This window comes from Pristiophorus japonicus, chromosome 3, assembly GCF_044704955.1.
Source record: "Pristiophorus japonicus isolate sPriJap1 chromosome 3, sPriJap1.hap1, whole genome shotgun sequence".
NCBI lineage: Eukaryota > Metazoa > Chordata > Chondrichthyes > Pristiophoridae > Pristiophorus > Pristiophorus japonicus.
The window spans coordinates 256,167,043-256,191,299 of record NC_091979.1 but is presented as its reverse complement, the minus strand read 5'-3'; the positions used below and the strand labels follow the sequence as shown (position 1 = coordinate 256,191,299).

Sequence of the window (24,257 nt, the reverse complement as noted above, 5' to 3'; positions counted from 1 at the left end):
TCTGTGCCTCTCCCTCATCATCAGTCTGATCTCCTGTAGAGTCTGTATCTGATTTTTACATGAATTATGCTCTTTTCATGTTCTTTGTCGACAACTAGGTTCTTTTTCTATGAAGAGGCCAGATGCGACATTATGGGGACGGATTTCCACAGGGTCACCTGATCTCCTGCTTCAACTTTGGTAAATGTCTGCCGGATTCTTGGATAAATGGCATGAATAACCATTTTAGCCGTTTAGCCCATTTCTCCGAGGTTCCACCAATCTTTTGCCAAATTGAAGGTACTATATAGGGAGAACCTCTTGTGGAAATTAAATGAGTATAAGTACTTAAGTACACTTATCCCATTTGGGTATGGTATGGTATTGTCATTATCTAGGTTGGTATATGAATATTTTGTTGTAATATATTCTGGAAATTGTGCAATATATGATAAATAACACACACACAACAGTAATTCTGTGCAACTTCTCCATTTTCCACACTTCCAATGCCTTCCCAACTCTTCCTCCTGAATAAACCAACTAAAGAATGATCTGCTCCTATGTAGTTTTTGATCATATTCACTAGCATGATGGGTTTCCTGTTTTGCTTCCTGCAGTACATTCCCTTTCTTTTCATGCCATGTATAATGTAATTTGCACAAACTTGCTAATTTTCCTTTTTCTCAGCAGTTTTCTCCACCAGTATTCTCCTGAAGGTGTGACAATTTAAGAACATAAGAACATAAGAAATAGGAGCAGGAGTAGGTCATTTGGCCCCTGGAGGCTGCTCCACCATTCAATAAGATCGTAGCTAATTCGATCTTGGCCTCAACTCCACTTCCCTGCCCTCCCCCCATAACCCTTGACTCCCTTATTGTTCAAAAATCTGTCTATCTCCACCTTAAATATATTCAATGACCCAGCCTCCACATCTCTCTGGGGTAGAGAATTCCACAGATTCATGACCCTCAGAGAGAAGAAATTCCTCCTCATCTCAGTTTTAAATGGGCGACCCCTTATTCTGAAACTATGCCCCCTGATTCTAGATTCCCCCATGAGGGGAAACATCCTCTTTGCATCTACCCTGTCAAGCCCCCTCAGAATCTTATACGTTTCAATAAGTTCACCTCTCATTCTTCTAAACTCCAATGAATATAGACCCAACCTGCTCAACCTTTCTTCATATGATAACCCCTTCATCTCAGGAATCAACCTAGTGAACCTTCTCTGAACTGCCGCCAATGCAAGTATATCCCTCCTTAAATAAGGAGACCAAAACTGATTTGGTTGGGGTATGGATCTGTGGCTCTGGGCATCCTGTCATCTTGCCCAAGTGATCATGGCAGTGAATGCTGGCAGGCTCTTTGACTGTTGGGGCCATCACAGCAGTGCCCAATTCTGCCATCACCCTCTGTCCACACTTGCACTTCCAGCAGATGTTGCTGCATAGTGATCAGGCATGGACCCAGCTGAGAACTGCAAGCTTTTGGTCTGCACGGCTCAGGAGCTCACTAGATAAACTTGCTGAACATTGGAGATAACTTATTTTCATTTCCATCTTACTTGCTACCTCCCTGTTAACATGTCTTTGTGTTTGCATAAATCGTTAGCAAATACTACATGTCCTACACTCTGTTTTACAATAATTGACTTCTTCCAGATTGCCAATGAAATCGAATTCTTAGAAAGAGGCACATTGCAGAATTATGTATTTTACCAGTTATTTTACCAGGCATATATTACAAAGAAAAATCACCATTTCTCCCATTTCCTGATAAAGTAGCAAGTCTAGCCCAATGTGTACATTCAGACCTTGATGTATCCATGCGCAAAAGAAAATAAAGGCGATTTTGCTAATGGCCTTGGGGCACTGAGGAAAAAATATACAAAAACAACGAGAATATTTTGCTGCCGCTAAGCAAAACAGGACCAGCCTTTATATTATTTTAAACATAATCTGCTTGTCTTTATCCTTGTTGGCCAGTCAGAAATTAAAACAAAACACAAACTCCATCAAATAAGATGACATTTGCATTGTGAGAATGAAAGATTATTTCTGCAGCTCTACGAAAAATACATTCTCGCGATCAAACAGAATTCGACACTGATGATCCATTAAGGCTACCCAAATAATTAACATTATGTGTTTGAAAAATTTGAAGCATTCTACAATAGGCCTGTTTGAAAATGTTGTTGTTCAATCGCTGCCCCCAACACAATTGCTTATAGTTATGTTTTCCTTCTAGTAATATTTTAAACTGTTGCACAGACCTCCAGAATGGGCAGTCAGCACGCAAATATCTGAGTGTTCTGCGTTCACAGGGCAGTGCCCCCTTCTCCCGTGCTATGGCAGATGCCGTTCTTCACAAATTGGTTTTCACATGGTGGCTGTTGTTAGAATGGTTTATTACTTCCAGTTTAAAAACAGTAATTAGAGTCAACATTGTTCTGTGAAAGCTAACATTTCTAGCTGTAAGTTTGACTGAAATGTCAAAATTGCTATTTGTTCTTTTGGGGAGGGGGGATTGCACTTAGAACCTTTGGCTACTGATCTACTAGCCAGTGCTTTTACCTGCCAGTGAATGTATTTTTTTATTGCCAGCTTTAACCATACAAGTAAAAAAAAACCTTTTACATACAATAGAGAATTAATCTTCTCATTTCAGAGCAGGTCAAGTGTGAGACTTGCTCGTAGGTAGCAGGTGAACAGTTCTTATCCAATGTTCACGCAATAAGTCACAGGCAAGGTGTGCACTAGAGCAGGAAACAATTTCATCATGTTTGATATTTAGCCTCAAGGCATACAACATGTTCGGAGGTGCCTTGTGGGAAAGAAGGAGTTAATTAAATTACCATATGTTTAGTTTGAATCCTGTCTTGGGCCTGTCAGGTAATAGACAACATGCCTGAACTTGAGGCAGGAAATCAACTGTGCATTAGCTGTGTTTTGTGGGAGGCATATTACAATGTACAATTGAGTTGGCAACTCATTAGAGAATACAGAGATAGTTCCTATAGGTTTTGAAGCACCATTTGATAGCATGGTGTCTCGAAACGTGAGATATTCTGGTGTTGGGTAATAACTGAAAAATTATTGTGTGATATTAGCGTGACATTAGTTCATTGATAGTTTGATTGACATGAAACAGGCTAATGAATTTTGGTGATGTAACAGGTACCGTGGCCTTCTGCAAAGACTAGCTTTACCAATATTTTATATTGTTTGAATTCTAAAAGCTAACACCATCTGACTGAATCAAGTTCTTTTTTTCCCCCCCTCCCCACTTTCACTCACAACGAAAGGTCAAAGACAAAAGAGCAGGCGCCTGTCGCTGTCTGTGATACAGGAACTGTCATATTGCCTGAATCATCTTCCCTCAGTCAAATCATGGTGGATTCCACAAGCGCAGTCTCTGCAGATCAGGCTAACAAATCACAAAATGACACCGCACAACTACCAACAGCCCCTGGAGCTTGTAAACTCCAGCCGCCACAGGCAGAGAGCAGCTGGCAGAGGGAGGAGAAAAATGCTCTGGTGAGTAAATCATTGTTAAACAGCAACAACGGATGTTTCAGCAATCAAATCTGCCAATAAGTAAATAATTATGGGTGAACACCTGGTTTTTGTACTGAAGCGCTCACCTGCCACAGGCACAGTTGACGCAAACTATAGCCTATAAAAGTTAACACACTTGCAGAACAAGCCTGAGACCTCTATATGGATGAGTTAGGAATTTATAACACAGCTCTGTATCGTAATTTATATTAATCAGATTTAAAGCAGTTCAAAGCTTTGCTTAATGTCCTTAGACTGCATTGTTACTGATGAAATGATACAAAATGTTTTTCATCAAATGGCCCTTCGTATGGGGGTGAAACCAGGTTTATTTGCGTGCTTATATATTTTTTTTCAGGCGTTCTTTGTGTATGAGCCATGACTGTGAGTGTCAGCAGTCTGTTCCAACAATCGAAAGCACCACAGCCAATCCTAATCCTGTCCTGCACACACACCCACACAAGTTTCAGTTACTGGATAGCAATCAGAAGCAGAAATTCAGGCTCACTGTTTTCCCCTTTCCTTGCCCAGGGACACTGACCCCCGCCCCCCCCCCCCCCCAGCTGTAGTGTTCCAACTGCTCCTGTGGCTGAGGTTAGTTAACTCAGCACAGATCAGAGATCAATCTACTACCTTCTGGCCTGCATGGCTTCGTACTGCACCAGATACTACCTTTCCCCACTGAACTATTGAGGGAGCGTTTGTTGCATACATGCAAGTGTACACTCCTTAAAGACAGTGTACAACTTTAACATCAATGATAAAATAACGCTGAGGTGTCCTTGATTTACTGAAGGTGAATTTGAATTAAAACCCTTGCTGTGGTCCTCTGCATTTAAAAGATGTGATTTATATTGTAATGGGATAGACGTTTAGGGAGAGATATTTCAAAGCTTTTGCTTGATGGCAATGTTATTTTTTGAGCACTTTTACTGGAGGTTCAGTCTGAAGGTCATTGAGGTTTTTCTCTTACTTTTCCACAATACTTGTACATATTAATGTTCTTTAAAATGCAGCTGTCTTGACGGGTCAGTAGACTTTCGTGTGTGTGTTACCAGAAGAGTCACAATCAATCATATCTGCTTTTTAAGATTCAGTCTTCCAAACAGTACTGAAATTTCTATAATGTTTCAAGTGCTCATTGCTATTTTGTTGTATTTGTGCATGTCCGTACTGCAGCACATGGAAGCACAGAGAGACAGAACCCAGAGTTGGAATTGAAATGGTTTTTGACAAATTTAGTGTTATAATATTGATTCAGATGTATAAAGGAATCATGAAAGTTCACCATGTTGTGTGTGTGTGTGTGTGTGTGTGTGTGTGTGTGTTAGAAAGTTACAAGTACGATGTACTTCTGTGGAATGCTTGATGGTTTTGATATTGATTGCTGCAAATTTCATTCTGCCCTGGCAGCTGCAGATTGTGGTCAAGATAGATCTTATTTTCTTTGGAAAACAGGGGACTTTGAGATCACCTAATTGAAATTTTCAAGATTCTGATGGAGTTCAACAGAGCTAATCTAGGAAAGTTGTTCAAGAGTGCGAGTGCCAGCAACAAACATTTAAAAGAAATACATTAGGTTTAAATCAGGCTGAACCTTTTGTTTTATACAGAAGGTAATTGACTTGTGGAATAGTTATCAGTGATGCCATTGAAGTGGACAATAGAACTTGATTTAAGAGGCAATTAGATCTGTTTCTGGAGACAAAATGGATTGAGGGACATAGTCGCAAGGCAGTTCGGTGAAGCTAAGGTTAATCAAACAGGGACAAACTTGATGGGACCTAAATGGTCTTTTCCTGTTCCTCAAAATTCTGACATCTATCATGGAGGAAGGAGGTCAGTGGTGGACAGTGCAGTGTTCTTGTGGATTGGTGAAATCTATAAACAATTTTAGATCCACCAACAGACATTGGTAAAAAAATAATAATCTTAAAAGATGGATAGTTACAGTAGCCCACATTCATAAATATAGGTGAATGCTTGATGGTTATGGAGTGATTTTGCACATACTAAAACACAAGAATTGCTGCCAATAAGGGAAGAGAAGAAGTGAAAAATAAATGCAGACATATCGAAGGAAACATGAAAGAAAGAATAAAAATCTACTGTAAAGGAGGAGAGGGTTTTAGGTGTGTATATTATTGAAGTAAAATGTCCACACAAGTAGTCGTTTCTGAGGTGACCTTAGTCCCAACAAGCAATAACGCAGATGGGCATTTTATCTTGCACCAGTTATTTTGAGGTCAGAAGGGACCATGTAAATTGGAACATAACTGGATGATGAAGGATTATAGTGAAAGATATTGAAGTTGATTTAACCAGGATTAATTCTTCTTTAAACTTTTAATGAGTTCTCTTTAAATCTTGTGTCATACGCATTGACTGTATATACCCAGCAATAAATTTCAATAAAGCCCAGGTATGATTCATTTGTAATACAAATCCTAGCTTGCATCAGAGGATTTCTTTTCTAATGTAATTTTTTTTTTTGCAGTTGCTTTTCTACAGCCTGTAACAGATATAATGGATACTGTTAAATCTTTATTACTTCTTGGAATTAGAAATGATTACCAGGGTAAATGCGGTGATCTCCCACTTGCAGCGTTAAGCTACACTTGAAGGAAATACAGGTCAGCGAATTAGGGCTACAGCCCCAGTTTTGATATGTTCCCTTTGAGTGCCGTTCAATGCTGAGAACGGGGATCACTGCATGTACTTAATTAAGTAGAGTTGTCAATTTAAGTGTGCTACTGGAATGCATACACCACTTCAGACCTGCACATTCCTACAGTGGGGCCTATAGACAGCAAAAAAACAACCATTATTAAAAAAAAATTCTGTTTGGGATTTATTCTATTAACATTTGTTTTTTTTCTACTGGACAACGTGCTAGGAAATAATAACCATTCCTACTTTGCACCTAGTGATATCTTCAAGCACTTCCAGGTAAAGTAAACCATGAACCACATACAGTGCAGAGCTCCGCCTCCCTCCTCTGCAGCACATCTCAAGCTGAGAAGGGCACCTCTAAAGCATGAATGTGATATTTCCATTGCATGGTGCTACTTATACTAATGATCGCTATGAGCATGTTCTTTGCAGTTCCTCCCGCATCACATGCACTGTTCCCTGTTTGAGAAGGCGGGCAGGCAACATACTTCAGTGCTTCTGTCAATGCCTCTCTTGAACTAAACAATAGGAGGTATATGGGAGCAATCTTCAGTAAGTGCCATTCCTCTTTTCTCTGCCTCTCCATGACATGCCTAGTCGAAATCAAGAGCGCAAAACATGGGGAATCACAGAAAGAAATCTGCATCCGAACATTCAGATAGATTTTCGTCTTCACTGCATTGGCAGTAATCTAGTGGGGTTGATCATCAATCTCTTATAGAACCCATCCAATATTCATTCCACAATGCTCAGATAGGCACTTGGCATTGATGTTAGTGCTAATACAAATAGGGCAAATAGACTCCTGACCCCAGATATTCTGCTTTCGAAAAATTGAAGTACATCTCCAGATTGGTGGGGTTTCCGCTCACCAGCATTTCCACTCGAAGGGCAGATGTTCCAGCCTTAGGTCACGGTGGGCTGCTGTGGGTCACATGGCAGAAAATAGGTTGGATTATGTATTTCCACCGTTTTAATAGGATTAAAACTTACCCCTTCATATACAGGCAAACATATTGGGGGGAAATTGCGGTCGGAGGCTTCCTTCAGGTGAACGCCTCCGACCCAAAATTTTTTAATGAAAATACCTGGTGGTTCCGGAGAAACGTAGGATTGCAGTCGGAGGCCTAGTTTCACAGTCCAGCATACAGGAACATGTCTTCCAGATACGTATGCGTATCCTAGAATCACGTGGGCCTGGACCACCAATCACTATGTAATATTTTCATTGATAAATAATTGGAGCTCCATTTGTACGAGTTCCCATTACTATCAATGAGAATACTCCCCAAAAACAAGAAAAACAACACAATAAATGTTTAAAAACGCACATGTTTAAAATTAATTGAAATTGAATATTATAGAAAAAAAATTTTTTTTTGAATTTAAAAAAAATGTGTTTTAATAGGATTAAAATAAACTTACCTTAATGGACAGGGTTTTTAATATAAAAATGAGTGATTAAATTTAATTTTTCGATGTTTCAAAACTCTTACGCTGGTAAAAGTAGACTATATGCCTGCTTTTCCAGGCATAAGAGTTTGAAGGACATTCGCTGGGCAAGAGTTGGGCAAATAGCCCAATCTCTGCCACGCAGATGTCCTTCTCCCGGGATACATTGGATCTATCAAAATAAATTTTGACAGATTGCAAAAGTCGGTTCCCAGTGCATGCGCATCGCACGCCGAGAACCAGCGTTTGCGAGGCCTTTTTGGGTCCATGCGCACATCGTATGCACCCGGCGAGGCTGCAATTTTTGGCCAAATGTATATCATCCCATGACTTCCAGCAGGAAATAGGAGAGGCTTACAAAAGGGGAAGGAGCACGGCAGAGCACATCCCAGACCCATTGCTCACCTCTGCTTGCCCCAGTTCCAGAGAAAAATCAATGGAGGAAGAGCAGGAAATCCCAGCTTTGCATTTTATCTTGAAAGGAGAGAATATATTTGGCCTTAAAACTGACCTTGCAACGTATAGCAGGAGTTAATTTCTCTTTGTTTATATATTGGAATTAACCTTTGTGAAATGTCGCATTTGAGCTGAAGTTTCTGTTCTGCCGGCTGAAATCTAATATTCAAATTTTTCTGCAAATATAAGATTATAGAATGACATTTTTAAAAACAATAATGCTCCATTTTTTAATCGCAGATACTTTATTTAATAACTAAAAAATCTGCTTTTGATATCAGTGCCATAAAACCATGGTTTAGGTGGGTCGTACTGACATACAAAGTTCTTTAATATAAAAAAAATGCCTATAAAATGGCTAAATTCAATTTGAGTCTGAATCTGCTGTGGCTGATATTTACAGGATGCATTCCATGACCCTGCCATGACCATAACTTTGCATCGTTGAATATTGCAGAGATCCTAGTGCAGGTCCAAGAGATGCCAGAGCCTCTCTGACATGTTTGTAGTATTAAAGGCAGATAACTAATTCTAATTGAAATATAAAAATAATTATACACAATGGTATAAACAGAATGCCCAATGGAGAAATGTGGAATACTGAATTTATTCCACTTGTGAGGAAGGCCTTAATAACTCATCTGTGAATTGTACACTTGGGAATTATCAAATCTAACTCACTTGTAGAATAAATTCTGTATTCCACAGTTCCCTATTGAGCATCCTATATTTATACTACAGCTGCACATTTACATCTGTTTTGAATTTGCAGCTATTTTCGGTAAATGTTTCAAAGCGATATGTGGGGTGGGTAGTAGTTTTAGTGTAAACTGCTACATCAAGCTTGCTTTTAAAAAAAACTATTGCATATATGGTACTTGGTCCCAAAGGGTTGCCATCCAGGATGTGAAAGAATGCATTCCAGATTGAACCCTTGTGAATCCTCATTGACAGGGTCTGTATATGACATCAGTTGGGTAACTGCCTAGAGAATTTGGAGAACTGGGTCTTAATCCAAGAAAATTATGTCAAATTGTAAATATCTCTTGTGTCAGATAGGAAACGTTTATTTTTTTTCAACTTAACTAGATGATAGGTGAGTAATTGCATGAGAAGTACTTTCCTATACTTATCTTTTACCTTAGGTTTAAATGGAACGCTTGCTATGATGCTAGTTTAGAATTGAGAGTAAAAAAAGACTCTGGATATTGAAATTCACTTGCACAACAATACAGGAGATATAAATGGCAAATACGAATTTCCTGACATTTTTTGTGATGTGGGTGTGATAATATTTGTAACATAAATTTATACACACACTCTTTCTTCTCTCTGCATGCACTTCCATCTGATTCAGTCTGCTAACACAGGCCTACTGTTCTGATTGGAGACTGTGTCATATGAAGCTATATCTGCTTCTAATGTGACTAAAAACTGATGCACAGGCTATTTTGCTGTAAAAGCTATATTCGAATGTTTTCAGCATTAACAAGATAGACTGGCATTTATATAACACTTTTCATAACCTCAGGATGCCCCAAAGTACTTTACAGCAAATTATGTACTTTTGAAGTCTACGGGGTCAAGTTTTGGCTTGAGTTACTCCTTATTTTTTTGGAGCAACTGGTTCAGAATGGAGTATCTTAGAAATGGCAATTCTCGGCATTTAGTTTGCTCCAGTTCTAGTCAGTTAGAACAGTTTCATTTTGGAACAGATTTTTTTTTCAAAAGGGGGCGTGTCCAGCCACTTACGCCTGTTTTGAAAGTTTAGGCAGTGAAAACTTACTCCAAACTAACTTAGAATGGAGTAAGTGTAGATTTTTGAATGCTCAGAAAAACCTTGCCTACACTTTAGAAATCAGGCGTAGGTTACAAATCAGGCGTAGGGAACGAGGGGGGGGGGGGGGGGAAAGGGAAGTAATTGAATTTTACAAGCATTCAACAGTCTTATTTATACAAATAAAGAGCCATCCTGAATAAAAAAATATAAACAAAGCAAATACAAAATATTGAATATTCCTACCTGTGTGAAGCAGCAGCAGCCTTCGAGCTGCAGTGCTTCAGGCAGGCCTTCCTTCCATGTAGGAGACAGGGGCGGCGTCAGTGGCTCGACGGCAGCCGAAGAAACAGGAAGCAGCCTTCAAGCTGCGAGGGTAACTGAGGCCATTCGGCCACAGGATAGGAGCGGCAGCAGTGGCTGGACGGCAGCCGAAGAAACAGGAAGCAGCCTTCGAGCTGCGAGGGTAACTGAGGCCATTCGGCCAGGGGACAGGGTAGGCGTGCAAAGCACCGGGAGCGAGAGGCAGCCAGCTAGCCAGTTTGAAACTTAAATTTGTAATTGCAGAATGGGTGCTGCATTATAAGCACCACGGATTATGCAATGGTTCGCCAGCAATTCACTGCATAGAAGAGAATTGATTAGAGCTCACTGCACCAGGGACATCATAGCCCGTAGGCTGATGGGCAGGAGACCTTACCCCCGTCGGCAATATCGAGTCAGGCATTCGTACCTGGACATGAGCGAGGCTGATTGTGTCAAAAGGCTGCGTTTCTGCAGAGAAGTTGTCGTTGAGATCTGTGATATGCTGAGAGCAGATTTGCAGCCCAGAAGCAGAACGCCAACTGCCTTTTCTGCTGAAGTGAAGGTAACAGCTGCACTTGCCTTCTATGCCTCGAGATCGTTTCAGGCTACAACTGGAGATGTATGTGTCATCTCTCAATGTGCAATACATGCCTGCATTTACCAGGTCACGGTTGCACTGTATGTGCGGAGGAATCACTTGATCAAATTCCCAATGTCCGCACAAGCGATCCATGAGAGGGCTGTGGGCTTCTTCAGGATTGCTGGCTTCCCAAAGGTACAGGGCTGCATTGATTGCACCCACATAGCCTTGCGAGCACCTGTGGAGGATTTCGAGCAGTACAGGAATAGAAAAGGTTTCCACTCCATCAATGTGCCGCTCGTGTGTGACAACAAGCAGCGCATCATGTCAGTCGATGCGAGACACCCTGGCAGCACCCACGATGCGTTCATCCTACGCGACAGTGTTATAGCTGACATGTTTGAGCAGCAGCCAGAAGGGCAGAGCTGGCTACTGGGAGACAAAGGGCACATGGCTGGGCCACCTGGCTCATGAAGCTCCTACATGTGACACGGACGGAAGCTGACCGTCAATACAACATGGCGCACATTGCGACGCCCAGCATCATTGAGAAAACCATTGGCATATTGAAACAGCTTTTCCGATGCCTGGACCATTCCGGAGGCCACTTGCAATACTCTCCTCAGATTGTTGGTCACTTCACTGTTGTGTGCTGCATGCTGCATAACTTAGCCATCATGAGGCAGCAGGAGCTGGTAGTGGAACCAGAAGACCCACATGAGGGGCGAGTGCCTGATGATAGTAATTTGGAAGAGCAGGATGAGGATGATGACGACGATCAGGAAAGCATGCAAGTGCCTGATGCCGGAGCACGAGGTCGGAGGAGGGCCGTCCAGCGTGCTCCTTTAACGATTGCTCGAGCCCTGCGCCAGCAGCTCATCCATGAACGCTTCAATTATTGATGCCTGAGGGCTCTGCGACAACTGTTGTGCATGGACATGTTTATTCTTTGGAGTTGTTCCTATGTTGTGTTGTGTTAATGGAACATGATTCAGTTTTAATGAAAAAATATTTTATTGAAAAGTTAACGTCACTGTAATAAAATATTTGTTGTATCAAACTTTACTTTTTAATATGACTCTTGAAGATCACTTAAAAACTTGTAAAGTTACAAAACTTACAAAACAATTTCAATTTGAAAAACGTTACTACAACGACATCAAGAACAAGAATAAAAGCAGCAAAGAAGGTTGCAACCATCTCTCATCCACATCTCAGTGAATGTTCACTTCTTCATGGGGGTGTCATTTGATTGGTGGTGCTATGTGCCCTTATTGCAGCAGCTACCTCCCTGATGGCCTGTGCCGTCACTTGCATGCCCTCCCTGACGGCCTGTGCCGTCGATTGCACTCCCTTGGACATTCCCTCCCTAAGTTCCCATGTCATTACTGCTATTTCTCCCGTCAGGACCGTCACCTCTTCACCCACTGCACTGACGCTACCGATGAGTGATCAGGTAAGCTCATTGGTCTCCACACCCAATGCCACAACCTGAGCCGCATCTGTTGTATGCTGCATCTCAGGAGAGTGTGTCTCCAATCTCCTCCTCCTCTGCCTGGGTCTGCCTCGCGGCACACTACACTGGGAGGCGCGGGCAGGGACGGCGGGACGCTCGGTGTTCCAGACGTCAGTACTAGAGAGAGAGACGCCGGCTGGGACAGTGGATGAATGGGTGCAAACTGCTCCATGATATCACCAGCACCACTGGTACCCACAACGTCGGAATCAAAACCATGGAAGGTAGAACCAGAACCTATGCGAGTGGGAGGCGCAGGCTCGGACAGTGGGACACTGGCTGTAAACTGCTGCATTACACCAGCAATACCACTGGGACCCGCAACATCGGAATCAAAACCATGGAAGGTGGAACCAGAACTTATGCAAGGGGTTGAAACTCTGATGCCCCTTAATGTGGGCTCATAAACATTAATTTGGAAGGTCTCCCCTATAGACATTTCAGTCATCGCCGCCATCATCTAGTCTGGATCGTCTGCATCTGGTTGTACTGGTTCTTGTTCTGGATCTTCAGGATCCTCAGGGTTGGCATCATCATCATCATCATGTTCTGCAAAATACATCAGAACAGTCAAATGTTTAACAGCAAGGGAGGGGGCAGGATGGGTGGCATGAGTACTCTCACACATAGCAGGCCAGACAGCAGGTTGATTTGAAGGGCCATGATGCATTTTCAGGACTTATCCTCTTCCTCGCATGCGGGCCCAGCTTGTGCTGTATTGATTGCTTTTCTCCATGTACGACTCATTGTGGCAGCTATCCTCTGTTCCAAGGGTGTCATTGGATGCAGATTGGGCGTGCCTCCTCCTGTTCGAGTTGCTTCCCTTTTGTTGTGGGCCAATTTCTTCTGCAAAGAGTAAAATATAACGTTTTACACAGTGTGTCTTTCTGCAGGGTGGGACATACAGATAGTCACATGACAATTACGATTACATTAAAAAATGAAAATATTACTTGCACTAACTACTTGACCAAGGTCGTGCCATTTCTTTTTACACTGGTTTCCAGATCTCATGGTATGCACCCCTGCGCAGTAATCTTCTGCAACTTGGTTCCAGCGTTTCTTCATTTCTTTAGGTGCCACTTTTATGTGACCTCTGTTGCTGGTATCCAGCTCCTGCCATCTCTGCTCAATGACGTTTACTAATATCTCCACTTCCTCATGCAAGAAATTCTTTGTTCTTGGTGGATGTTGTTCCATTGCTGTATTGAATTGACACTCTTATTTTTCAAAACACACAGTCCTTATTTTGCGTGCACCTATGCAGCACTTGTTCTGGAAGTTTAGCAGCAACAAGCAGCACTCACTGATTTCAGCAGGTGATTTCTTCAACAGTGCTGCTAAAAGCACTCCTTCAGACACCAAAAAATCACCAAGCTTCAATCCTAAGCCTTTCCAGAGGTCCACGAAACAAATCAGCACTTTTCTTCAAGTTCCTTTAAAAATGCCTGAGTGCCAATGTTTATGGCCTACTGCGCATGCGGGCTCGCTCCAACGTGCCCGTGCAGGGCTGCCGGCACGACGCTCTCCTATTTAACTTAGCCCCGCCCCCCCTGCACTTGCAGAATCGGCGCGACTCTGTGGCTCCGCCCCCCGCTGATGTCTGTGCGCCGCGCCGAGCTCCGAGGGACCTGCAGGGAGCCCGAGAATTGCAAGGAACATTTTTGTCGCGCCTAATGGGCATCCATGTCGGGGCTGCGCCATTCTAGGCGCGGCCCGAAACTTGACCCCTACATTACTGTTGTAATGTAGGAAACGCAGCAGCCAATTTGCTCGTAGCAAGCTCCCACAAATAGCAATGTGATAATGACCAGATAATTTGTTTTAGTGCTATTGATTGAGGGTTAAATATTGGCCAGGTCACCGGGAATAACTCCGCTGCTCTTTTTTAAAATAGTGCCATGGTATTTTATACATCCACCTGAGAGGGCAGACACGACCACAGTTTAACGTCTCATCCGAAAGACGGCACCTCCAACTGTGCAGCACTCCCTCAGTCAGCCAAGAATTTTGTGCTCAAGTCTCTGTAGTGGGACTTGAGCCTACAACTTTATGACTTGGAGGTGAGAATGCTACTAGCTGAGATGAAACGAGGGAACACGTGTTCTAACCAATTAAAGGCAACTTTAGGATTGATGTCAGGAAGTTTTTCTCCACACAAGGGGGGTGAAATTTGTCTATGCCAGTTGCGCAAAACAGGCTCATAGTGAATCGGCAGCCCATTTTAAACAGCACCCAGTCAATGGAAAAGAAAATTGGACGCAGTATAAAACTGGCTGCTGATTCGCTATGGTACGACTGGCGAAGACCAATTTCACTCCCAAATACTGATCAACACATGAACTGGACTTCTGGGTAAAATAATCAAGACAAAAACCCTGGAATTATTTAAGGGAGAAGTGGGGAGACTGAAGCATCTTTCAGGAAGGAGCAATAAAATGGGCCGAAGAGCTTATCTCATCCGTATTTACTTTGTTATCTTGTGAGATGAATGCAGCATTTTTTTTTAAACTCCTGCTTCAAATCTCCTGCCCACTTTGGGGAAAGAAAAACTCTCCCCAACTGGTAAAGTTCCTAATGTGGGCTGCAAATGTGGTACAACTGTGCAGCTCATGGAATACATACTTTAACATTACACTGAGTGAATATTAGTGTATGAACACTTAATGCGTTTGTATGAAATTAATTATTCTGTTTCTTAACAGAACCATTAACCCATTTATTTTAAACTGAGCAGAGCCACTGTTAAATTAATGGATTTTTTTTTACATGAACAGCTTAAATATTTGTGTGCTAATATTCGCACAGTGTAATTTCAAGACCTGGGAATATATCTTTTTTATAGGTACACTTTATACCGCTAAAACATTACACCACTGCTATGATTCACTGGTGAGAGATTCTTTGTTCTGGTACGGACTAGTGGTCAGACAGCTCAAATGACATAATCCAAAATGGAAATGTATTTTCAACCCCTCTTATTTTGTTGTCTACAATAACATTCATCAGCTTGGGTCAGTTATTAAAATCTCACCACAGATGTTCCATGTATTTATTGAATAAATTACCATCGTAAGACAAACAATAGAATGAGTTTAACCCAAATCTTAAAGCATGACATTTTTCTAATGAGAAATTAGGAGAATATACAATGTAAAATAAGTAAATTTTGTCATTAATCATTAACTTTATTCATGAAAAAAAGAGTCCCTCCCTCTGTTTGGTCCACATGATTTATATACATTCTTACATTCCAGTAATATTTGGTTCTCTGTCCAATTCAGTAACACTACCAGACGCACACTTCATGACTGCGATTGAAGAAATGACAGATTGAAACATCAGCAAAGTTAAACAATATGGAAACAATTTGATCACAGCAATCAAATTACAGGGGAAGGAATTTTTTCAGCCAATAGAACTACAGCAGCATTATTTGACAGTTGGAGCACACAACCTCAATCATCTTTTAATGAATAGCTTATTTATGCGGGGGGGTTGGGGGGGTGGTGGTGGGAGGAAGGTTTTTTTCTCAACTTTCTTCCCTCCTTTACTGTAGACGTTGTCCCAGAATTTGTGGCCAGTGCAGAAGCGATGGTGATCGACGCTGACATCGAAGGTTGCTGCCCACAGAGATCTCAGGATCTCTGTTCCAAAAACTTTTGCTTTCTCGACCTTAATTGATTATAGTGCTGTCAAAAGGGGATTCCCAGCATAGAGCAGCAGTGATGTCATCAAGCTGTCTAAATAGCCAATCACATTGAAGAATAATCACAGCAAACCAGGAAATAAAAAGCACTGATAATCAATTCACTTTTACATTTTTTTACAGAGAGTAAAATAAAGATTGGGACATACACATGGGGTTGATGTAGAAGCTGAAATATCATTAAAATATTTTTTATTATTTAAAAAATCTAGTCATTTATATCATCATAGTGCAACGAGACCTGGGTGTCATGGTACATCAGTCATTGAAGGTTGGCATGCAGGTACAGCAGGCGGTGAAGAAAGCAAATGGCATGTTGGCCTTCATAGTGAAGGGATTTGAGTACAGGGGCAGGGATGTGTTACTACAGTTGTACAGGGCCTTGGTGAGGCCACACCTGGAGTATTGTGTACAGTTTTGGTCTCCTAACTTGAGGAAGGACATTCTTGCTATTGAGGGAGTGCAGCAAAGGTTCACCAGACTGATTCAAGGGATGGCGGGACTGACATATCAAGAAAGACTGGATCAACTGGGCTTGTATTCACTGGAGTTCAAAAGAATGAGAGGGGTTCTCATAGAAACATTTAAAATTCTGACGGGTTTAGACAGGTTAGATGCAGGAAGAATGTTCTCAATGTTGGGGAAGTCCAGAACCAGGGGTCACAGTCTAAGGATAAGGGGTAAGCCATTTAGGACCGAGATGAGGAGAAACTTCTTCACCCAGAGAATGGTGAACCTGTGGAATTCTCTACTCCAGAAAATTGTTGAGGCCAATTCACTAAATATATTCAAAAAGGAGTTAGATGAAGTCCTTACTACTAGGGGGATCAAGGGGTTTGGCGAGAAAACAGGAATGAGGTACTGAAGTTGCATGTTCAGCCATGAACTCATTGAATGGCGGTGCAGGCTCGAAGGGCCGAATGGCCTACTCCTGCACCTATTTTCTATGTTTCTATCATGGAGAAATTTGACATTCCACAAATATAAAATTGTTTTTTCAGGGCTAGAACAGTTGTTCAGCAGTCAATACACCCTTAAAACCCTAGTTACATCTATTCCAACAAGGCTTAACTTTTTATGCTGCATTTAACAGCAATATTAGAGAAGAAACGCTTATTTTCGTCAATTCAACCGATTTCATTGGCTACCAGCTATGGGAAGTTCCACAGCGCAGGCTGTGGTGGAGTAGGGCATGACCGACCGCAACTTCAGGATCTCCCCGTTTATCTGTGCATGCGCTAAATCCTGAAGTTACAGTCAGTTTCAGAGGGATAATGACGGCGAACGCTGACAGTTTCACCAACATTACCACCACAAAATCCAGGCCATGAGCTCAAGTTTTTGGATTGGTCATGCCTGATTACCAATCAGAAAATTGGGCGGAGATCTGCAATATCACATCTCTGCTGAATTTAGCATAGGGAGGTCAGGAAGCTCCCGCCTAAAACAGGCAAGACTTTCATCGTAAAATTTAAATAAGTTACGGCTACATCATTTTGATGTTCACACAATTTGCTGATGTTCATGTCGGCACTGTGGTGAGTAACCTGTCTGCCCATATCAAATAAGCATCTCGGGTTACTCTAAGACCAGATGCACATGTCTATTTAGAGCCCAGGAAAAGATTAATTGAACAATTTTCAGGCCATTTTTGCACCATTTTCTTTAGGTTTCCTTTTTTATTCTCGTCATCACTAAGGTTTTCAGAAGTATTTGTGATCGTTGTTGTGCCACAGTTTTATTTCCAACAGCTCCATTAGCGCCATAATGGGTTTCCTCAGGAGTAACCCCTAAAGCTGTGCACATGCCCGACACGAGACTTCCAAAGCAAGCGCTCTACTGGAACTCCTACACGGCAAGCGAGCCCCAGGTGGGCAAAGAAAATGCTTCAAGGACACTCTCAAAGCCTCCTTTATAAAGTGCAACATCCCCACCGGCACCTGGGAATCCCTGGCCCAAGACCGTCTAAAGTGGAGGAAGAGCATCCGGGAGGGCGTTGAGCACCTCGAGTCTCGCCGCCAAGAATATGCAGAAACCAAGCACAGACAGCGGAAGGAGCATGCAGCAAACCAGTCTCCCCACCCACCCTTTTCTTCAACCACTGTCTGTCCCACCTGTGACAGAGACTGTAATTCCTGTATTGGACGTACAGCCACCTGAGAACTCGCTTTTAGAGTGGAAGCAAGTCTTCCTCAATTTCGAGGGACTGCCTATGATGATGATGCTTTTTTGGAGGAAGAAAAGGGTCAATGGGTGGATGCCAGGTAGGTCAGACTGCACCAGAGCCCTCGGAACCCATCCATCAGTAGCCCCACACATACAGTCATAGCCTCACATACCCGTACTTGTCAGAGGAACATTGCCTGGAGAAGTTCTGATTTACAAGGGACTCTTCTGACAGAATTATGTTGCATGCTCCAACCAGTGACAGGCTGCAAGCCACTGCACAGGCAGCACTGGCAACTGTAGGTCAAGCTAGTGCAATCTCACACTGTGCTTGTCAACTGAAACATCAATGAAGGATATTTGGGGTTTTATTACCATATTGCTGATTTATTTTCATTAATTAAGAACACAATAATTTAATGTATAAATTGATATAATTTAATTTACGCTCATGATGATCGACTCCTACAGTTATTTATCTAGATCAATAGTCCAGCCTCTGCCATTGATTCACTCATTTCAGACAATGGCTAGTCTCTAAAGCTTTCATCCATGCTGCCTGTTTCTGCTATAATATCCCATTATAGTCCTGCTATTCTTCTTATGAAAGCACTTTATTCCTATCTGTGTGAGCATGTGCAATGAAGATTAAAAAACATCATTATGTCAGCAGTATGATGGTAAGCAACACTGGAGAATAGAAGACATTTCTTATAGGATGTGTTTATACTGCAACTTTAGCATTGCTGTGAAGGCAGTCTCACATCATGTGGGCTTCCCACAGCATGGAGTATAATTCTAGTGCAGTGTCAACCTGGTTTAAAAAGTGTTAATGGGATCTCTTGGAACATGCCCAGAACTTACTCTAATGTATTGAGAACATGAGCACTCCTGTCAGTGCTCGGAAAACATTCAGGCCTGATCAGAGCTCAGTCTATGCATTTAAGCATGTGTGCACAGAACTCTTTTCTGGTTAGGGGAATTCATATCTGACCTAGGCTTGAGTCAAAGTACTTATTGGAACCTATACCTGTTACTCAGACCAGTATTGACAATATAAATGCACCTTAGACACTAGTTAACATTCAATTACAGATTGACCCTCTCTTATCCGGGACTCCCTTATCCGGCACCACCCCTCGTCCGGCAACATTCCCGGCCGCCGGGTGCCACATGCGCAGAACTCCAACCCACCCCACCTCCCCCCAGGTTTCCCATTCCTTTTTTAGGCACAACAGTGATACCTTTCCTTTATGATTTAATTAAATCATTCACTTAAACAGAAAGTCAAAACACTTACTAGAAAGAAAGTGATCAGCATTAGCAGAAGCCCCCTCAATCTCCTTGGAGCCCGTTGGGCCCGCCGACACCTCAGGGACCGGCGATATTTCGGGGCTCACTGGGGCCGCCGACCACCTCCCCCTCCCCCCCGACCTCGGGCGACCTCCTCCCCCCCACTCCCCCCCCCACCCCCCTCGAGCCGATGACCTCCCCTCATCCGAAAAAATCTCTCATCTGGCACAGGCCATGTCCAGAGAGTGCTAGATAAGGGAGGTTCAATCTGTAGAAGGGAGTGTCCTCTGTTCTCTATATATTGTATATATCAAAGGTATATATTGAGTAAGTGACTAGACAGATCCAGAAATGTCATTCATCTGGTACCTTTAGGTTTTGTCAACATGATTCTACTAATGTTGTGGCAGCATGTATTCATTGACATGATCGAACATCAAGGTCTATGTCGCCCAGTAGCCGTGGCATCGTATTTTTCGGTTTTACCAAAGGGAAGGGACTGGGAGCAGAAAGACTGTAAAATAAAATTCATTTTACTTAGCAGTGTTGTATGGGCTTTGACCTGATGCTGCTAAAGGAGCATCTTGATGATAGTTCAGTGGTGACAACATGCCAGCACACCGTTGTAAAATGGTACTTTCTACCATGTAAGCCCCTAGTGGACTGACGGGGCAAGGAGCCTGAATGAGAATTGTACTGTTTGCAAATCTTTGCAAGTGTATGTGAACAGCTTACAATCATAGCAGGAGGGTCTCGGAGGAGCAATGGAGACTGGTTCCTTTAAATACCAATCCCCAATCCTTTCCAATACATGTGCACAGCAATGGTGGTGGTAGTCTCAAAGCAGTAGAACATATACAAATGGAGCTTAAATGTAAACCCCTGAGGTAAATAGGATAGAGCAACAGGAGTAAGCCATTCAGCCCTCAAAATGTATCATCTCTACTAATAAAGTGCATTTATTTGCACTGCAGTACACCAGAATTCTGCCTGCACTAGGGATCATGCTGACGCTAAAACCAGTAACAGGAGTGACTTTTTAACATATGGGGGCAATGTATATTATGTTTTCACAAAATGATTGCTTTGCATATTGTTGCCAGGTTTTTCATATTGACCAGATCTGGAATTCCCAAGTGATCGCATTCAATGATTTCACTGTACAGTAATTCCATCAAAGCACTTGTGTTACATAATAAAAGATAAGCTGCTTGAAATGTTAACATTTATAAGATTAATATTGTGCTTTAAAGATGGATTTAATATTTTATATAGTATATGCTAAGATTTAGAATAACTGCCACCCTGAAAATGCAAGCATTGCATATCTTTCAGATGTGCAGAATGGGCCTTAGAATGGGCCTGGAGTTTAGAAGAATGAGGGGCGATCTCATTGAAACATACAAGATTCTGAAGGGGATTGATAGGGTAGATGCTGAGAGGTTGTTTCCCCTAGCTGGAGTGTCTAGAACTAGGAGGCACTGTCTCAGGATAAGGCGTAGGCCATTTAAGACAGAGATGAGGAGGAATTTCTTCTCTCAGAGGGTTGTGAATCTTTGGAATTCTCTGTCCCAGAGGGCTGTGGATGCTGAGTCTCTGAATATATTCAAGGCTGAGATAGATAGATTTTTGGAGTCATGGATGTAATGTATTTGCTTAAGAATTCATAGCAGCACATTGCTATTAAGAAATAGTTGGTTTATTAGCAAAGTTTTAACAGTGACTACACATTACCAGTTTATCCAACAAGCTCACAACCACCTGCCTCATCATGGACACCCTGAATCCAACTGGCTGGGGTTTGTTGAGTCTTGTGAACATCACGTGACTGACTAAACCACTCACAACTCAACAGCTCTACCAGCCTGTGAGCATACTCGCAGGTGCATACATTACAATGGGGAATCAAAGGATATGGGGATCGGGCAGGGAAGTGGAGTTGAAGTCGATGATCAGCCATGATCTTATTGAATGGTGGAGCAGGCTCGAGGGGCCGTAAGGCCTATTTCTGCTCCTATTTCTTATGTTCTTATGTTCTTAAATCCAGAATTGAAGCATTCACACTTTTCTGCTTTTCAGCACAGTGAACCTACTCCCCCAGACAAGCCATACCTGACAGCAATAAATTTGAATTGCATATACTGTCAGGTTGAAGAATCACATAGGTCCTGTGCAAATTTCTATGTTTAAACAAACTATATTTAAATATTTTTATTATGCAAATTAATCCTTTGGGCAAAAATATTATTTTTCCAATTTAATTTTGCAGATCAGGGACATAAAATAATGTGTGAATATAATTAGCCCCGGTGCAATAGACAGGAGATTAAGGGTAACTTCCATTTGCTGTGTATAAGCATCATTGACAGCAGTGCTGTGTTGTGACTGTTATTGCTTCTAGTGACAATGTCCAATATTTTTCATTTTTAAGTTGGATGTAATGTGGTTATTACGATTGGATTATTAGACAGCATTTTCTGCTCTTAGGCAGCTGCAATAACATTCCTTTTAGCTCAACCAAACAATTTCACAAAGACCTGACATCTCACAATAAAATCTAGAGGACGAAGGATGAGATCTATTACACGGGGGACTACTGCATAAAAGAAAAAATCTTTACAGAAGCTGCATAGTAATGCACTGAAAAGGGGGCTCTGTCAGCAGAATTTGGCCAAATCTATTTAGGCATAAATAACATATTCAATTCACCAGTCGGGTATTTGATATGTAGTAGACCAATACATTTCTCATAGCCTGTGGAAAGTTTATTTTGAACTTTGACACTTACCTGAGTAATAAAATGCTCCCTCTCCTTGTAATAATCTTCATCAAAGGTAAGTAGGAGTGGTATAGCAATACAGTACATTGGTACACTAAGCTGCGATGTTATAGAATGCAAAACATGAGTTTATAACTCAGTTTCATTGCTAAGGGGAGATATTAATGCCCCTTTATATTGCAGAACTGCTTGTACTTTAAGTGGATCTGTAACATGCTGGAGAAAGCACAGTTGTTTTAAAAGTTCTAATTGTAATATAAGTGTTCTGTCCTGAACCTTCCACGCTGTGGGGTTGTAAAGTATGCACCAGTGAGTATGCTCACAGATTTCTGGAGCTGTTGCACTGTGCATGGCTTAGCCAGTCATGTGATGTTCACAAGCATCAATAAAACCCCAGTTAATCGAGTTCAAGTTCTCCATGATGAGGCGTGCAGTTGTGAACCCGATGGATGAACTGGTAGTGTTCAGTTTGATTGTTAAACCTGTGCTAATAAGCCAGCTAGTTCTCCACGGCAAATGTGTAGCTGTGAACTCTTAAGCAAAGGTCATCATCATCATAGGCAGTCCCTCGGAATCGAGGAAGACTTGCTTCCACTCTTAAAGTGAGTTCTTTGGTGGCTGAACAGTTCAACACAAGAGCCACAGACAGATATTCGTTGGGGGAAGGGGGAGGGGATGGCACTGATTTACCACATGCTCCTTCCGCTGCCTATGCCTGACCTCTTCACGCTCGCAGCGTTGAGATTCGAAGAGCTCAATGCCCCCCCCGGATGCACTTTCTCCACCTAGGGCGGTCTTCGGCCAGGGTCTCCCAGGTGTCAGTGGTGATGTCGCACCACCAGGGAAGCTTTGAGGGTGTCCTTGTAACGTTTCCGCTGCCCACCTTTGAAGGAGTTCCACGTAGAGCAATTGCTTAGGGAGTGTCGCGTCTGGCATGCGGACTAAGTGGCCTGCCCAGCAAAGCTGATCGAGTGTGGTCAGTGCTTCAATGCTGGGGATGTTAGCCTGGGCAAGGACACTGATGTTGGTGCGTCTGTCCTCCCAAGGCATTTGCAGGATCTTACAGAGACATCATTGGTGATATATCTCCAGCGACTTGATGTGTCTTCTGTACATCGTCCATGCCTCTGTTTCATACAGCAGGGCAGGTATTACTACAGCCCTGTAGACCAGGAGTTTAGTGGTAGGTTTGAGACCTGGTCTTCGAACATTCTTTTCCTCAGGCGGCCGAAGGCTGCACTGGCGCACTGAAGGCGATGTTGAATCTCCGCATCAATGTCTGCCTTTGTTGACAAGAGGCTCCCGAGGTATGGGAAGTGGTCCACGTTGTCGAGGGCCACGCCGTGAATCTTGATGACTAGGGAGCAGTGCTGTGTGGCGAGGACAGGCTGGTGGAGGACCTTTGTTTTACGGGTGTTAAGCATAAGGCCCATGCTTTCATACGCCTCGGTGAATATATCAATTATATCCTGGAGTTCAGCCTCAGAATGTGCGCAGACGCAGGCGTCGTCCACATACTGCAGCTCAACGACAGAGGTTTGGGTGATCTTGGACCTGTCCTGGAGGCGACGTAGGTTAAACAGCTTTCCACTGGTTCTGTAGTTTAGTTCCACTCCAGCAGGGAACTTGTTGACAGTGAGGTGGAGCATGGCAGTGAGGAAGATTGAGAAGAGGGTTGGAGTGATGATGCAGCCCTGTTTGACCCCGGTCCGGACGTGAAATGGGTCTGTAATGGATCCGCTGGTAAGGATCATAGCCTGCATGTCGTCGTGGAGCAGGCGAAGGATGTTGACAAAATTTTGGGAGCATCCAACATGGAGGAGGACGCTCCATAAGCCCTCACGGTTGACAGTGTCAAAGGCCTTTGTAAGATTGAAAAAGGCCATGTATAAGGGCTGGCACTGTTCCCTGCATTTTTCCTGCAGTTGTCTTGCTGCAAAGATCATGTCCGTTGTTCCCCGTAGGGGACGAAATCTGCACTGTGACTCCGGGAGGAGCTCCTCGGCCACAGG

The 24,257-nt window shown here is 42.6% G+C and overlaps 1 protein-coding gene across 2 annotated transcripts in view; it reads left to right on the top strand.

Annotated features, from left to right (window-relative positions):
• The first annotated feature begins 3,332 nt into the window (after positions 1-3,332).
• Positions 3,333-24,257, top strand: part of LOC139259496 (uncharacterized) — a 162,178-nt gene continuing 141,253 nt past the window's right edge. For both annotated transcript variants that reach the window (XM_070874967.1, XM_070874968.1), the window contains exon 1: positions 3,333-3,517. In XM_070874967.1, the coding sequence (XP_070731068.1) occupies positions 3,371-3,517 (147 nt within the window). In that variant the 5' untranslated portion in view covers positions 3,333-3,370. The remainder of the gene's footprint in view (positions 3,518-24,257) is intronic.